Source organism: Zosterops lateralis, assembly GCF_965231275.1.
Source record: "Zosterops lateralis genome assembly, chromosome: 7".
Classification (NCBI taxonomy): Eukaryota; Metazoa; Chordata; class Aves; order Passeriformes; family Zosteropidae; genus Zosterops; species Zosterops lateralis.
The window spans coordinates 31,951,574-31,969,885 of NC_139767.1; the positions used below are offsets into that span (position 1 = coordinate 31,951,574).

The 18,312-nt window shown below is 40.2% G+C and overlaps 1 protein-coding gene across 4 annotated transcripts in view; it reads left to right on the forward strand.

Moving 5' to 3' along the window:
* The window catches only part of MGAT5 (alpha-1,6-mannosylglycoprotein 6-beta-N-acetylglucosaminyltransferase), a 114,817-nt gene that overhangs the window by 88,515 nt on the left and 7,990 nt on the right, over positions 1-18,312 (forward strand). For all 4 annotated transcript variants that reach the window (XM_083865256.1, XM_083865255.1, XM_083865257.1 and 1 more), the window contains exons 12-16: positions 4,319-4,468; positions 12,024-12,170; positions 14,393-14,509; positions 15,283-15,357; positions 17,773-17,930. In XM_083865256.1, coding sequence (XP_083721382.1) covers positions 4,319-4,468; positions 12,024-12,170; positions 14,393-14,509; positions 15,283-15,357; positions 17,773-17,930 — 647 coding nt within the window. The remainder of the gene's footprint in view (positions 1-4,318; positions 4,469-12,023; positions 12,171-14,392; positions 14,510-15,282; positions 15,358-17,772; positions 17,931-18,312) is intronic.

Below are 18,312 nucleotides of genomic sequence, written 5' to 3' on the forward strand. Positions count from 1 at the left end.
TTCATCAAAAGAGCCAGAACCAAATCCAAACAAATCCATGGCAATAATTAGCACATGTGATATATTCAGAAAACATGATGAATATGTACTAATTTCAGGAATATGACCTGGTCTCTTAAGTTACTGAGTATGTATGCTTTGGGAGAATTCCCTGTGCATCCAGGGCTGCTAATAAAGTAATGTCAGCTTTCTAACCTGACTAATGGGCTGGAGTGTTTATTTCCTGGGTTTTGGTGACAACTGAATTTATCAGAGGGTCTCTTTTCTAGTCTCTGTCCCTTAAATTGCTGGGGGGGCTTTTTCAAAAGCTTTAAAACCCCAGTTGTTTGATATTATGATGTTTTTATGCAACGTTTTGAAGTTAGTTTGAGTTTTGTTACTGTGAATAATGACAGCATACTTTTGTCACTTCTCTGTTCTCTTTCACATGATGATTATTCATTCACAAGAGTGATTCCCAATCTCTCCCCAAGAGATTTAATTCCTTTAAGAACTTCAAAGAATTCCTAGAAGCTGATTGGCTTCTTTTGGAAATGTCACAAGTTTGGTGAAAGAGGCTTTCCTTGGACAGGAAGAATTGTCATTATCATTTTGATGGGTTTATGTGGTTACATAGTTAACTCTGTATTTAAATTTCAGATTACTTGTTCAGTGTAGAATCCATACTTACTTGTCATGAATCACTGAATCTTCTCTACATCCATTTATAAATTCAGGGCAGTTTGAGTTTGACTTCGAGGAGACTTAATCTACTCTTTATGATTTACCCTTGTAAAATACTGTGTGTATTTGACTCTCTAAATAATCCCCAGCCTTTGTGCACTCTTCAAGCTCCCTGGTAGACAGAATTTTCATTATTCAGGCTTGTCTTGAGAAGCCTTTGAGAGCGTGACAGTTCTCGAGCAGAGATTAGGTTTGTGTCACAATCTCCATTGTCACACCTTGCATGTACACTGCATTTTGGCTTACTTTTGACTTGACACTTCCACAGATAAGCACTCAGATGACAGGACTTCTCAACTTTACAGTGTGCATTTAGGGTATACACAAAGATGGATCCCGGTACTTGCTTTTCTGAATTACATTTGTCAGGCTTTATAAAACCATTGCCTTCTGAATTTGTCAATGCAAGGAAGCGAGGCTGGATATATGGGCTGTTTTACATATGTTTTGCAGTCAGAATTTTCAAGCCATAAAGCAGTTGAGGACTCTGATCAAGCTCTTCTGTAATTCAGTTGAGCTGTAGTGGTGCTTAATTTCATTCAGTGCTGAATATTTGGTATTTTGTGAGGGCACCTGAATGGTCCAAAATTGCAAAATACTGTCATTACTTTGGACTGGCAAACTGTTAGTACAGCAGAGTTGTTAATTACCAGCAGCTTCTACACTGAGAAAACTAAAAGCAGAGTTTGGTTCTTGATGAGCCATGTTTCCACCACATATTTTTGTAGCTTTTATATTTAAATTTTTCACCCACCAAACTTAAAATTTCACCTCTTCATACTGTGTCTTCTTGTCAACATTGTCCTAGGGAAAGACTTATCAAACAGTTGTCACTTGATTTCTTTGAGGAGAAAGGCCTTATCATGATGCTTTTAGAAGTAGGTGGAAATGATTGATGAACAGTAATAACAGTTCTGCAGTCAGTGATCAACAAAAAGTACTTTTCTGAATGGCATGTTTATTTTAGCTGCTGAAAAATTGTTTCGGAAAAGGTTTGTGTAGCTGTTACTCACTGTTACATTTCCATTTCGATTCTGAGGAGAAATAATTTGCCTTTTTTTAAATGAGATTATCTTCCACCCTCTAAGTCTAGGTTTGCAGTATGGACAGCAGGGTGAACAAAGTCTGACATAAACTGCAGAGAATGTCAGGTTTGCATTACTTCCCAGCAGCTCATGATCTTCCCTCTTTGACTCCATCTTGGAGAAAGCAAAGTTCAAGTGGTTTAAGATAAAAAAATAATTGTATCTGCTCCCATGTGAGCAACTCAGAAAGCAGATAAATAGTTGAAGGAATGTTAGTATTTTGTTTGCAAGTCACATTCTTGCTTTATTTACGTGTAGCCTTTCTATTTATAAATGCCATTTTAGCACTCTCTCATTTTCTAATTCACTCTTTTTAATGTCTAGAATTTGATTAGGTGTCCTGATTATTTTTCTGAGGTGACTTCCTAGAATATATACTTTTATGATCCAAAATTCTGCAAGAAATGTAAGACTACTTAATTGCAGGAGGAGATAAATGTTAGTGAGCTTTAGGTAAAGTACAAGGTGTTAATAGTACTTTTATGGTACTTTCTAGATGATTATGAAAGCAGTTGTTTTTGACTCAAAGTAAGTAAGAAAATAAATGAGTGACATTTTGGTTGGATAAATTATCCATTTATTTGGATAATAAATGTTTTATCTGTGGTTTTAGACTCTGAATTGGGAAAGAAGTCAGTCATATGCCTAAATAATATTCCCAGTTAAGGCTGCACATGGTTAATGTCATTTAAAAACAGCTAAATATTCTGTAAAAGGTTTGTAAAATTGTCACTGCAATCTTGAAAAGAAGTGCAGTTTTAGGTAATCTTGGTTTTGTTCTTTCTAGTTGCTTGTTCCTCAGATTTTTCTTGAGTTAGAGTGCATTTGTGTCACCAGGGTTTGTATCATGAGCCAGTAAAATTTGAAGCAAGTGCCTTGGTGTTGTTGGTACAGGTGGATCATGTCAGTAGTAACTGCTGCTTCCTTGCCTTCTCTTCCATTCTGAACCCTGAACACTCCAAAATTCTGGATGTATTAAATGCCAGGCAGGATTAAGGTATCCTCTGGAAACAAGACCAGGCCACTTCTTCAGTATTTCTCATGCTCATTTTCAAAGAAAGAGTTATAAATGGATTTTCTCTTGACAAAACATACAAATTTCTCACAGTTTCTAATTATGGTATTTTAACAGTTACATGAGGAACATCTCTTACAAGTGTTCAAATTTAAAGTAAATTCAAATTTGAATTTAAACAAAAAGAACAAGCTTTTTTTTTTTTTAATAATTTGTTTTAATTAATAACAAGAGCAGGCACATGGAACAAGAAAGCATCTTTGTCTTTCTCTGTTGGCTGTTTTATGTAATACTCAGCCCAGGACAGTGTCTGGCTGGTGCAGCCTTGGCAGAGCTGCCAGAAGGGGCACTCAGGGATGGGTCAGCCCATCCTCCCCTGCACAAACAGGTCACCAGCAGAGCAGGCTGAAGGGAGAAGCCACTGTCACAGACATTAAACACCCTCTGCAACAATTAATTCAGCAAGGAAGCTCTAAGAAGTAGCACTCATCCCACCTAGCCCTGACACCTGCTTCTCCAGGATTGGAAAAGACAGAATTTTCACCAGTCTACTTGTCCTTTGAATGAACTTCAGTAAAAATTGTTGGCCAGCTTTCACACGGGGCTGTGGAGGAACAGTGCACAGGATTTACATGACAAAAATAGTGAGTGAAAGTAGAATTGGTAAAAACTCGCTTGCTGCCAAGAAGTATAGCAACTTGTTGCCTGATTTTAGAGCTATTACTAAGACTATGTGCAAATATTGAGGGAAAGTCTTCTGATCTGTGTTGCAGACTGCATGTAAATACAGTCTTCAGCTAATTGCCTTGGAATGCCAGTCGTCTTTAAAACTCAAAAAAAACATATGGCACTGAAAGTAAAGTAATTCTTGTGTGCAAACTAGGATGGTGTACTATTTTTTCTTAATTTTTTTTAAATGCAACATTAAAGCCATTGCTCTTCTCTGGGTCTTTTCCAAAATGCCTTTAAAGCTTCAAGTAGGTGGAACATTTGTAAATCTCTCATGGAACTCAGACATGGGTATTTAGATAAAGGGGTGTGTTCAGTTATTCAGTTGGCGAGATTGGATCTTACTAAGGTGGCATTCATCTCTTTCTTCACATAGAAGATAATTATTTTGCATCTTTGACCAAACCAGTGAAAATTTGATATTTCAAAATGATCTCCTAGTATTTCTGGGCCAAGTATTGTTTCGACATGCTGAGATTACAGCTGTCTGATGGCATCCTGGTTTTTGTCCAGTTAGAAATTAAGAGGGCCTTAGTGTTGATTTCTTTATACCTCAACTATGAGTGAAAAAGCTGCAGTTTTCTTCCAATTTAGTAGAAAATCAAACTAGTAACGTAATGAAGGATCAAACATTGTAGAAATCAAATAGGAATGAGGGAACTTCTTTTTTCCCTGGCTTTGGTGGTGTGGGAGATAAAAAAACAGCTCTGATTAAATATTGCTTCTTCAAATTCATAATGAAAATATTTTTTCCTTGCCATTACAGGATAAGAAGGCTTACCTGGATGTCATCCACACCTACATGGAGGTGCATGGAACTGTTCATGGCACAAGCACTATGTACATTCCTGGCTATGTGAAGAACCATGGAATTCTCAGCGGGCGAGATTTGCAGTTTCTGCTGAGGGAAACCAAAGTAAGTTTGTGAGCAGGAGTGGTTGGCAAAAAATATCTCCAAATGGAGGGTGTCTGAAGTGTATGCATTTCACCTCCTATGAATAAGCTCCTAATTTAAAAGCACTGGGAAAAGAAAATTATCATGTGTAAAGGAGCTGAAGTTGTGTTCTGTGTGCCAAGAATATGTTTTTCATCGTGTCTGTGTTTGGTGGATTGACAGCTCATATTAGAAAATTGGGATGACAACCTACAGTCCCATTTAACAACCAGCTTGAGAAACGGGGATAAATGCATTTTTCATTTTTCTTGAATGTGATATTCAGCTCAAGGAGATTATCAGCTGAGGATGGGCTCTGTTTTACATCCCTGAGGTCAAAGTTAGGTAACATCCAGAAGCTGCACAGCCACATGCTTGCTCTGCCCTCCCAGTGACTTTAACCCAGAGCGACCCTGCTCTCCCAGGGACAAAAGCAAAGCTGCACTTCATTTACCATTCATGTCCTTCCTCTGCTTCAGCTATGCACAGAGAGTGAGCACAAGATCATGGCTTTTTGTGATGTGCTTTGCCTGTCGCTCCAGAGTCAAGGGAACTCAAGATAAGGGACAGGATGTACATTGAAATAAACTTTTCTCCCCGTGGTTTTGTCGGGATTCTCTGCCCTTCCCATAAACTTTGTGGCACTTTGCAGCATTATAACACTTCAGTGGATTTCATTTGAATAGCATGTTTAACTTCAAGTTGATGAAAGGGGGGGTTGGGTGTCTAAATTAGCAAAGTCTGTGGAAGTGCACCACTGTTGACAGTTTCTTGCTGTGCTCTTCCACAGAAAAATCTCTTTAAAAAAAAGAAAAGAAAAAAGCAAGCACCTCTTAGGCTTCCCACACAACTGCAGAGATCTCCTTTTTTAAGTACTTGGGAAAATGATGGTAATTTGACATCTCTGTGTGACAGCTGTTAGTAAATTATGAGTTTTTAAAGGCAACCGCTGTGTGGATGTGCTTGATGCATGCAGATACACATAATGTTGCATATTAGAAAGTCAACATTTGCTTTCGTCATAGATAATCTGAGATTACACAGCTTTTGCCTGTGTGGAGTATTAAATCCCTGTGTTAATCATAATGTGGGAAGAATATTGACCTTGTAATAACCCCAGGCATGAACAGTGACTGCTTCCTAAAAATATGTGTTCTATTCACTGAAATAATAAAATAAGCAAATGGACTTCCTATAGAATTACCGAAGTCCTTATACAAATGTCAGTTCATAATAATAGTTATATTTAACTAAGCCTTTTCTCTAATTTTTTTTATCAGCCATCTTGCAAGTGTCACATTAAAAAGCTTGCTTTTCACTATTAACTACATATCTCATCTAGTTGTTATGGGTTATATTTGCTGTGCTCTAAGATGCAATGTAAAGAGGCATTCAATTTAGGACAAATTCAAGTTGATGTTATGGAATTTAGTTGTATGGATTTTGTGACACAGGAGGTAGCAGACTGCTTCCACTCAGATTTTGAGCAGTAATTGCAGCATCAGATAGAAGAGACTCTGTTGGGATTGTGAAGTGCTCCTGAGATAGTAAATTGCTTATTTTTCACAAAAAATTATTTGGCGAAAAGCATGGATCTGTGCTGTACTATTGTCAGAGTCCTAGAGCATTTTAGATTTTAATGATTTTTATTCTATTGTGCATTGCTTATGGTTGGTTTTTCCCTTCATAACATTGAGGAAAATCCTTTTCAGAATTTGCTTCATGTTTTAGTAAAAGAAACTGAGAAAATCACTGATGTATTTCAGAACCCTGTATCAGGAAGTCAGGGTTTTAAAAATTACATCTGCAAGCAGTATTTTTATATGGCTTTCCTGAACTTTTGTTAGCAGGTTTGCAAATGACAAAAGCTGGTTTCCTTTTAAGGAAATTATTTCTTTGGGATACAGCCAGGCTAACAAAACTTTGCCCTGATGATAAGCTGTTAATAGTCCATCTGCTTCTCCTAATACATAAATATTGTCAGGGAAATGAGAGTGCAATGTATTTCTGATTTTGCAATGGAATGAAATTAAATATGGCTTATTGCATCATGCATTTTGCTTAGTATTCCTGTCTAATACAGTTTCAATATATCTAATTGAACAGAAAAAGTAAAAGAGCAGCATCCTGGGATTGAAAGTGGAAACTGAGATCTCCCATCTCATTTGTTTGGACATTGCAGTTGGAGGGGAATTGGGTGGGTGGGGTTTTTAATTTTTTTTTTCTGGCTGATGCTTAGTATCTCATAGGTACTCTGGCTGTTCTGCCTCAGCATATGGTTACCTGTCAGTGTTGATCAACAGACACACTTGCTCCAAGTCTTCTTGCTGCCTGTGTATTCACAGTTCCAGATTTTGATACCCTTTAAGAGGCAATACTTGAATGCAGCTTAGTACAAAACACTGCTCACCTGTCACCAGTGGCCATCTGCTGCCTATGTGGGTCAATTGTGTTTATATCAGATGGATCATGGATTGAATTGCTAAAATAAGTGCAGGTTTCTCACAAAAATCAAGCTGACTTTTGAATAGGAGCTTTGTGCCTGGAGGAGCCCCCTGTGTGTCTGTGTGGACATGCATGCAGTGATGTTCAAGGACACTTTTTAATCATAATCACTTTATTCACTAGGCAACATGACCAGAGTTCCCCTAATGAATTTAGTTATGGGATTTTGTCACCAGACTATCTGTGTGCTGCAAGTGTGTGAATACTCAGGGCCATAACTCTGGGCTGGGATCATCTGTGGGTACAATGCCCATCTGGAGCATCGTGGGGAGACAGCAACCTTTGTCCTTAAACTTCCAGAAGCCTTCAGATGCGCTGAGACCATGGGCAAGAATTCTCTGTCACTGGTTGATTTCAACATTCTGTTATCAGGTTTTTGTTAGGTCAATATTCTGAAGGGAGAGAGAAATAACAATTTAACAAATCACATGGTTCAGCCTAGTCAGAAGTATCAGCTTATGCTGCACTGCTTCACTTTGTCCTTAGACAGCAAAATACCGATAGGTGATGGGCTCAGTCCTGTGATTCTTAATCAGAGCTTTGCATTCCCAAAATGTCTTTGGTCCCTGCAGTAGCTGGGAGGACACAGTTATTCCAGGCAGTGTGCAGCTGCCATTTCGTTATGTGTGTGCTATAAAGCAGCACATTTTGGGGGAGTGAGTTGTGCAGGCAGGAGGGGCTGTTTGAGATTCATCATGGCTGGTTCAGCTGTGTGGAGCATGACAAAAACGAGCCATGTCTCCAGTCCCTAATGAGGAGATGTAAAGCCATTCATCACGTCGGGGGAGAATGGGGTAGGCGAGCTGGCAGCCTTCCTGCCAGCTCCCGGGGCTCCATGCCAAGTGGGCAGCTGGAGGAGTTGGACCAGGCTGTCTTGGAGGAACCAGTGTTGAATTCTTGAGAAGTATTTCTGCTTTTGAGAAAGTTTCAGATGCAACTTTTTCCTTCAAGTCATTGTGAATTACTCAGAGAGTTTGAATTCTTTTAGTAAGTGGGTTTTGTGATTTTTTTTGTGGGGATTAATAAAAGTAGGAGCAACACCCTGCTTAGACAGTCACAGGCAAACAAACTTTGTTTTCATATTGCCTTTTATGAAGAATTATATATTTACTTCCACACACTTCATAAAATCAGCTGAAAATATAGTTACCTAGTGATTCTATTCTCAAGTTGTTTGAATCACAAAAGGATTGACTTTTGCAGAAAGTATTTTGCATTGGTGAGAAAAGAATATAGCAAGATAGTTAAACTTTGCTGTACTCCTTTCTGGAGTTCAGAAGAGAATATATAAGTTCAGTAAGGAGGCATATTAAAGTGGTGATAAACCTACCAACCCGACAGAATAAATGAAATAAAGTGCAGTAATGTTAGAAAAGGGAGAGGAGACGATAAACGCTCCTGTGTGTGGAACTACAGCATTTAGTCTCTAGAATATGAAATTTTTTTCTTAACTATTCAGCTAATCATAATTACAGTCAGTGAAGTAAAGTGTTCACTCCTTATTTTATACTTTTGGCTGAAATTTAGGAAGACTGTTTACTTACTTATTTTAATAGTAGTTTGATGTGGTGCTGTAAACTCCACCAAAAAAAAAAAAAAAAAAAAAACACTGCTTTTCATGGCAGGGCTTGTGAGTCACTTTCTGTGTCAGAGATGTCTCCACTTAACTCCTGCACTGTGAGAGGACTGTTTACGATACAGCAAGAAGAGCAGTGTCTTGGCTGGTGTGATGCTGGGTGGCCAACTCAAAAATCTGACATTCCAAACCAGACAGACGTTCATTTCATTATGAAGGTAGAAAAGGTTCTTGAGGAGCCTTTGTTATGAAAACCAAACTATTAAGGGTTTTAACCTTACTCAAGTTGGGCCAGTAATGTTACAGAAACAAATCCCCTTCTCTGGTCTGTTCAGACCTACAGGCACAGACACCCTGGGGCAGCAGACCTTGCTATAAAGGAATGGGTTTAAAAAAAGCCAACCCCACACTGCTGTTTCCATGATCATTCTATTTCTGTGTTAGTTGGTAATAATCTCTTTTAGATAAACTTTTACAGTGTAACTTCCTTCTGGCAATCACCATGTTCTCTGAGGTGTCAGCGTGGCTGTGCTCTGTGCCCTCTTCAAGCTCTCTGGGAAAAATAATGGCTCTTGCTTTCAGAAACATTGCAAAGGTGACAAAAACACTCACAAACAGAATATGAATTTTTTCCTGGCACTAATGAACCAGTAAAGCATAAGGCAATTCTCCTCTGCAGAGCAGTTCTGCTGGAGCTAACAGAGTGAGATCAGGACTAATGTTTTTAGCCACGTTTACCCATTGTGGTGTTACCAACACAGTCACATTTGAAGTTTTGCAATATGGATCTTCAGCCTTGAGGTGCAGGTGCCTCCCCAGGGTGGGCTGGGTTACCAGACCTACATCTGATGAGAAAGAACCATAGTCAGTACCTTCAGTGTTGGAGGCAGCAGTGTACAGCTGCATCACAAATTAGGGGAAGCACAGCCTGGTCTAATTCTTCACTCTGTGGGACAGAGCCTTGTCTTCACCACAGCCTTGTGTATATTGAGGATGTTTGCTTCACTGGTACCTGAAAATGAGTGACTGTTCTTTCTACTTTTTTCTATTTTTCAGTTCTTTTTCAGTAAGTGACTTGCAGTATTTGCTGCATACTCTTAGGAAGTACCTTGACTGATTGTTTTAGCCTTTCTGGAAATAACAAGCTGCCTGTAATTCAAAGGATTAGCAAATGAGAGCATCATGAGTTACAGAAAAGGCCTGTGTTCTCTAATACTTGCTCTTTTAATCATAAGGAATGTGACTTTCTTGAGGCATATAAGATATTTATGTTTTGCTCTTTACACCAGACAAAAATACTGACTCCCTAACCAAGGTGTATTAATTCTAGAGAGACTCACAGAATGGTTTGGGCTTAAAGATTATCTATTTCTACCCCCTTCCATGGGCAAAGACACTTCATAAGGGCAACTGTCTGCAGAAGGGTCTGGATTGAGTTTGGGAATTTCATCTGGTTTGATGATGATGTGCTGGAGGGCAGTAGAAGGGCTGAAAGAAGGATTTGGAGGCTGGAGGCAGCTGTGAGCCAGGCTGCAACCTCAGGCCACCAGGCAGCACACACACAAACACACCCCCTGTTCTAGGGATCACACACATCCTTCTTTCCTCCTTCAAAGGAACAGTGCTGCTTAAAGGTGAGGTTGGGAAATGGATGGGAAACAGGTGGTAAGCTATTTATTATAGATTAAGTGATGGCAGTGCGCTCTGTGCTGTCAAAACATAAACCCATGTTTCTTTTCCCATGGAGCTTCCTCCCAAATAAATGGACCAGTCAGACACAGAACTCAGCAGTGCACAGCAGCAGTTTATTAAAAAGGTGCAAAACTAAGCAAACAACCCAGCATTCCCTGCCTAACAGACAAACACAGGATCATAGGAGAATTGATACTTCAGATAGGTTTAATTGCTGGTTCTCAGCTGGTTTTCTGCCTGAACTAAGGAGTGATTTAAATAAATAATTTTTTATGTGCAGACTGCATGAAATGGTTTCATGTCCTTAATTCATTGTTTTCAAGAGATTACTTTTTTGTAAATTCAGCTTCTTTTGAGATTATATGTAGTATGCATTTCTTTGACTGAAAGGTTATATATTTTATGGCATATATAAAAGTAGAATTTAGATAATTTGTCTTTAGTAGAAATAGCTTCCTGATCTTTTGTTACCAGCCACTGGAGAGTTTCTTTAAGATTTAAATCTGTGAAAGAGTTGAGAAACTTCTTGCAAGTAGGCAACTTCTTTAACCTGAATATTGAGAACTAAAATTACAATATTCAGCTCCATGCCGTGAAAATTGAATGTCCTCAACTATGCTGAGAAGTGTTAACTTGCATTTCTAAAATGAGCCAACTCTGAATTTATGCTGTTGTTGCCGTGGGTTGGGGAGGATTGATGCTGCAATGCCTGTGCACGACAGGCCTGACTACAGGTTTATGCATCAATGTTGGGATCCACTCCTAGGAAGAGCCTCCAGCTGTGAATGTTCTGTTTCTGGGATTCATTTCCGTGTTGCAGAAGATTTAATGCAGAATAGTATATATGCCTTGACCTCTTTGAATATGTGTCCTGATTGCATGACTCTCACAGTGCTTTATTTTCCTGATAAAAGCAGTAACTATATATATATACATTGTTATGCAGCAGTACTGAGAAAATGCTGCTCCATCTCAGAGCTTGTAGTTCTTCCATTATACACAAATATTCAAATGAAGATGAAGAATCCTTTATTTAATTCAGGGGATTTCATTATGTTTGCCCAGAAAAAGGGTCAAGATTTTTTCAGACAACTCCAAAAAACCATTTAATGAGTTTTCACTGGAGCAGAGCAGTGGCTTTTCTAGAGCACCTGGAATCTCAGCTGTTGGAGGAAAAGCTTTGGGATGGATTTTTTTGCTCCGGTTTCCCTTGGAGGCTTTGAACCCTCTGAAGCCCCTGCGGGCTCTTGCTGCCTTAGTCCTGAGCCGTGAGCTGCTGTTTGCTGCCACCTACCGTTTTAATTAGGAGGCTTAATTAGTGTGCCAGGAGCATGTTCCTGTTGGCAAAGCCAGCGGCTTGGCTGCTTTGGGAGTCGGGAAAACACTGCTGCAGCTGTTCCTGGAGATTGCTGCCTTAGAACCTGTACCTGTAGGAAAGCCCCAGCAGCTCCACTTCAACACCAGTCAAACCACCGATTTTTACCCTGCCCAAAAAAAGCCCTAAAAGGGTCTGTTGTTGCCTCAGCTCCATGAAAAAACCAGCTCAGCTCATTACAGATGATGATTGTCAAATGTGTTTTACAGGACATTCCATTACTGCTTGGGTGGGAGGTGGTGAGCTGTTGAATTTCTCCCATTTTCTTCTTAGCATTGCATTTTCTTCAGGCTGGTACATTCAGAATGGGTTTTTGTTTCTTTCAAGCTAGCTCTTAGCTTTTTTGTGAATAACAAAAATTTAAATATCCCTTGTTTTGTATTTTTCAGCTGTTTGTTGGTCTTGGATTTCCATATGAAGGGCCGGCTCCCTTGGAGGCTATTGCCAATGGATGTGCTTTCCTAAATTTAAGATTTAACCCACCAAAAAGCAGCAAAAACACAGATTTTTTCAAAGGCAAACCTACACTCCGAGAGGTAAGCTCTATCAATCTTGATAATTGTTTTTTTGAAGATGCTTGTGGGTTTCCTTTTAGCAACAGAGTGTAGGAGAAATTGCATAAATGTTCATGGTTCATTGCCAGAGGTGTGCAATTGCTTTTTTCTTTAGTCATTGATGAGATTATCAGTCCTTATTTTTATAAGAGAAATTAAATGGTGTTGTTAGCACACTTCAAGTTTTATATCTAGATTTGCTTATGGGTACATTCTGCTATTTCTTATTGAGACATCAGAAACTGAAGTTTCAGTTGGAAACCTGATGTTCTGCCCAGGAACAGATCGTGTCATTCATTTTGATACATCTTTTGAAAGTGTTTTTATTTTGTTGAAGAAACAGACATGGCAGTGTACTGTGCAGGAAGTAAATAGGTGTTTAAGTAAATTATGAAAGGGGATTTTGTGGGTGGTTATGTGTGTTTGGGGATTTTTTTTATTTTCTTCAGAAAAGACCTGTTTGAGGCACTGTTGAGTTAAGGTATTAATGGTCACCCACCGTGTTTGTGGTTGAATGCTGAAGACTTTTGGAGAACTGACTTCAGGAAAACAGGAAAACCAAACTCCAAGCTTTCAAAATAGTCAGTGTGTTCTCTCTAGTGAGAGAAGCTAAGTAATCTAACCCCTCATCCTGGCACTGACTTTGGAATATTTCTCTTTTATTCAATGTAGGTAAAATTCAGCCTATACTTGTAAACATTTAATAGTCACAGAGCCATTTCTGCCATCAGCACTCATGTCTCTGGCCATGGCTTGCTCATAGGTGTATGTACATGTATTATTTATGTATTTACATCAAAGGAAAACTCTCAGGTAACATGCAGATGATGAGAACCTTGCACAGCCATACTTCCCAATTCAGGTTATTCTTGGATCATATAAATTATGTCCTGAGCAGCACTGGCTGGTTGATAAGCAAAAGACAGTTTCCTGTTTTCAATCAGGAACATAAATTCCATATAATTTTATGATTCACAGCTGTAATTGTCTTTCTTACTATACACTGAATTCATGTCCTGTGCAAGCTGAAGCTTGCCCCTTCTCTCAGTCTGTGTTGCTAACAAAGGAGACAGCAATAAGGGAACAAAAGCCTGTTTGAACTTTCTCCTGGGGCTTGACACCTTTCAAAACTTTTCTTCTGAGAGTTTTTGTCTCATTTCCAGTTGTTCTGTGCCCAAAGACCATAACTGGTCAGGTTCAGTAAATAATCTGAACCCATCTAAGTGCTTTGTAGGGATTTCAGGGCTTGGAATGCCATGGTAAATCCTGATGGCATGTGTCAGCACTGACAGAAATGCTGTATACCTGGCTTGTACAGAAAAAAATAATCCCTATTGACTGCTCCTAGTGCAAAGTACATCAGGAATATTGCTGCCTTCATGTGCCCTGCAGACCTATCCTGAGAGAAGCCTTTTCTCTGACTGGTCCTCACAACTGAATTTAGATCCGATTGCCAGCAATCCACGTGCTGGTTCTTTGGGGTTAAGAAAGCCCTTAAATACTTCTCTCCATTCTTCAAGTGCTAAAGAAGAACAAAAAGAGTTTGTGTAGTTCTGTGACATGATTATCCATACAAGAATTTGAAAATAGAGTCTGTGTTTAGTGGTTTTGTAAAATAACCTTTGCAAGTTACTGTTCTCCACGAGCAAAATGCAATGGCTACTTTTTTTAAATGAGGTTTTTTAATATTTTTGATGGTGAATGCAACTGTTTCTTGCATTCACTTGAGGAAAAGATCAAGTACAGTGTATCTCCTGGTGCAGGAGAAGGCTCTTCCCAACAGACGCTGCTTCCTGCTTCACATCTTCTGCAATGTCTTTATCATAACGACAGCATGAGGAGGCAGCTGTATAAACATTGCCTATAAACAGCCTATCCTCTGGGGGATTGAAAAAGCAGTTTTCTTCTGAGACTGGTGTAAACTGCTTCTCCCTTCTCTAGCTTTTGCTCCCTTTTGTGTGTTCGTGTGCATATTCTCACTCCTGGGTGTCACAAAAAATACTCATTGAGCTGTCCTGCTAGTTCTGAAAGCAACTCTGATACAGCTTTTCTTAGTTGCCTTCTTGGGTATTCATAGATATTCTTTTATGACAAAGTGGTGAGCAAAAAGTCTGATTTTTTTCATCCAAAAAGTCTGATTAAGAGAGTGAGAGGCAAGGATATCTTTATACATTAATTTTTACCAATATCCTTTCATCTTTCAGTTGACATCTCAGCATCCCTATGCTGAAGTTTACATTGGGAAGCCCCACGTGTGGACTGTGGACATCAATGATCTTTCTGAGGTTGAGAAGGCCGTGAAATCAATTTTGAATCAAAAGGTGAGAAATGTGTCTTCCATCTGCTATCAGCACTTGAGGGTGGAGTGTGTACTGCACATACAGTGCTTCCTAATGCTAGTCTAATGAGTGCTGCATTTAGTAAGATATTGAAGAAAAAATTATTATTACAAATCTATGGTATCAAAATGCTCATGTTTCAGTATTGGATATGTCAGGTTCTTGCTTGAAAAAAATGAGTGGGTGAATGTGTATAGAAATAAGAATTTCACGTGTGAATTGTACAGCAATCTGCAGCAATTTTCTGTGCATTCAGTGAGGAAGTTTCTTTGTTGATTCTCAGAGCATTTCAGACTCTGCACTGCTCAACTCTGAGTTTGTAGCCTTGAGATTCCCACAGAAGTGCCTGTGCACTTGCAGTCTGGAATGGTAATGAGGGCACTTCAAGGGGGGGAAGAGTATGAAGGAATTTTCAAAGGTATCACATTCTGTTTTGTCACTTCAACTTCAGAACTGAAACTTAGTTAAAACAGAAGCTCTGGAATCCCAGAGGATCTCAGCCTAGCCTTACATCTGCCACTTTGCAGTGTACCCTGGGTTTCCATAAAGATAGTCATGGAGCAAGACTTACTGCCTTTAAAAAGGAGAAAAATCAGCTAAAACTGCTGACGGTTTTGTAAAATTATTATTTGTTAATGGGTTTATTAGTACTTTTTGTTGCTACTTGAGCCATAGTGGAGTACTTGGAACAAAAGCTGCTGCCACAGAGTATACCACGAAGTTGATTGAAACAGATTAACACACTGTCTCCACAGATTGACCCTTACTTGCCCTATGAATTTACCTGTGAGGGGATGCTTCAGAGGATGAATGCTTTTATTGAAAAACAGGTAGGAACTTTCGTTGTGGGTGACTCTTGGATTATGTTGGAAAGGGAAAACCATCTCCATTTTAAAGCTCCTCAGTGTTGCTGCTGTCCAAGTAGAAATAGTAGCTGTGCAGACCTTGGCATTATATGAAAGCAGAAAGGCAAAGCAATTTGTCACTGTGTGTGTGACTTCCTTAGCTGTGTACACACATAAAAGCTTTGGATCACGAAGGATCACTTAAATACAGAGGTACTTTTTGATAGAATTGCAGTCTCTAGGCAGAATTGCAGCCTCTGGGCAGATTTTTCAAGTATTTAGTTTCAATCAATAACGATTTAAATGGTTTGGAACACAGTTACTTAAAGGACTTTTGGTCCCTGTGCATTACTGCCAGCTGAGAGCAGCAGAAGATGTTGAGCTGGAGTAATAAACTGCAGAGATTTACATGGAATCCTGGTTTCTAGAAATTGTGTGTTTGCTTGGACTTCTGCCCAAGCCAGATCTGTTGCAGTAGCCAGCTCTGCCTTTTGTTCTGGCTGCTGCAGAAGAGAGATAGGAATAACCTTTATCTCTGATTTGTCATTTAATTGCCAGGATTTCTTTCAAGGGCACTGGACATGTGTCTGTACTTTTATTTCTGAAGGTGTGTGCTGTTAAAGACAGTCCTAAAGAATAACACAGCTCCAGGTCAGAAGGGTAGTTTACACAGCGTGGCTATTCCCACTTTCCTGCCAATAAACACTTGAAGCTTTTTGCTCATGTATTGATGACAAAACCTGTAGAAGTATCACTGCTGCTTTTGATTCTTCTACCCAAGTTCGCTATAATTGGGAGGTTTTGTCAATCAGGAAGAAATGGAGCTCAGACTAAGGGAGAAAAAGAGACAATCAAGAGATGGCACCTGTGGCTTAAACCTGTCTCTTACCTCTGGCCCTTCCCCGAGGGCCAAGCCCTCCCTCGTGCTTCTCAGAAATCCACAGAATATTGTAATTTTGTTCATTGCTTTGACTAATTGTCAAAAGCTGCTGGTGTTTCACAGCTCCCAGGATGTTCAAGCACAATTTTTAGCTGCATGTGCTTAGCACTCTGCCTAATTAACATGTCAGATGAACCAAAAATAAGAAGCAAAAATAAAGACTGAGACCTTATTTTGGCGAGTTTGTGGTGGAGGCAGGAAGAACTGAGAAAGCAGTACAAGCTTGAAATGGGAACAAAGATGCTGGAATAAAGAAACGGTCTGGTTCAGAGGTTGTGTGCCTTGACCTCGACAGTGGGGTCTTCCATGGGTGTTTGTGTGAAGAGATGGGGCCAGACACACTCTCCATTAGTCACTCTATGGACTGTGAAACTGTAGCATTAAAGGAGGTGCCCAGAGTTCCCCTTCTGGGGCCTTGGCTGAGAGAGAGGAGGGAGGACAATGTGCACAAAAAATGTTTAGTGAACTCCCCTAACCTTCAGATCCAACAGCTGAGCTGAAGGCCTTTCCAGTGTGAGGTGAGAGAACTGCTGTGAGCTGTGGCTGCACACCCAGCAGTGCCACCTTCAGCTGGTTAAACCAGCTTTGTGTCCAAGCTGCTCCATCCTGGCTGTGCCCTGCCCCTGCCAGCAGCCCAGTGTGGCTGTTTGGTGCATCCCTGGCATCTGCTGAGCCCATCCCTGATCCTGTTTGCTCTGTGGCTGCACACACAGTTGTGTCTGCTCTGCAAGGCAGCAGCAGAGCCTGGGAACCAGAGGGAGGGATTGCTTCAGTTTTGGCTCTGGCATCAAAGGAGCAGCCAGGCAAGCACAGCCAAAGCAGCAGGGATTCCCTGCTGCAAATCTGGGAGCTGTCAGATGAGGCAGGCTGGGCTGATGGAACAGACACACTGACTTTGAAAGATGTGGCCAGGCAGAGAACTGGATAGGCCAGCAGAAAATGTTTGGGGCAGGACTTCATGAGGTCAGAAAACTGACTTGGCTCAGCAGAGGGTCAGCTGAGCCCCAGAGCTTGGCAAAGGGAGTGAGAACATTCAGTCAAGAGCAAGAAAAGACAGATGAAGGAGGACACCTCCTTTGGTCTCACCTTAAAATTTGTGGGTCCCTTCCAACTCCTGATATTTTGTGACTCATGCCTGTATAATATTACATTTATGGTGAGACCTAGAAGTATGAAAACTTCCTCCTTCAGCAGAGGAGGAAGTAAATGCCATTCATCAAAATGGAATGAAAAGAGCTCAAGCTGATAATGAAAACTGGTAAATGAATTTGGGGGCTTTGGGTCACAGTGAGGGATCAATCCACACAAGTCTTGGTTTTGTCTGGAAGAAGCAAACCATGATGGACCAGGCCTAAACTATTTGATCATCTTTCGGTGAGTTGCCAAATGTTAAAATATAGTCTGAGTATTGTGAAATGTTGTCTGAACACATCACAACAAAACATGATCTGTCACTGCAGGATTTCTGTCACGGGCAGGTGATGTGGCCCCCATTAAGTGCCCTTCAAGTAAAAATTGCTGAACCTGGAAAATCCTGTAAGCAAGTTTGTCAGGAAAGCCAGCTCATCTGCGAGCCTTCCTTCTTCCAGCATCTTAACAAGGACAAAGCTCTGCTTAGGTAAGTATTTATAGCACAAATATGGTGTCTGGTCTCTTTATTGCACTGGTTTTTGCCACACTTGGAATTTAAAGCACAAGTTCTGTGAGAAGGGAAGGTGGGGAGAGCAGCTCTGGCTGTGAGTGAGGGCCTGGCAGTGCCTTGTGCAGTGTTTGGTGGTGGTGACTGCTGAGAGCTCCCTGCCAGGAGCACAGGGGGGCACAAACCTTCTGTCACTATTGTCCTGGGTAAAGAATTGTGAACCCTGGTACTCTGGAGGTGTTGGGCATTAAGGAAAGGAATGCTGCTTTTGGAAGCTGTCTCTTTGGAAATGTGTCTGTGTTCCTTTCAGAATGAAAACAAAGTCCTCAAAACCAGGCTCCCACAAATGGCTGTTAGGGAA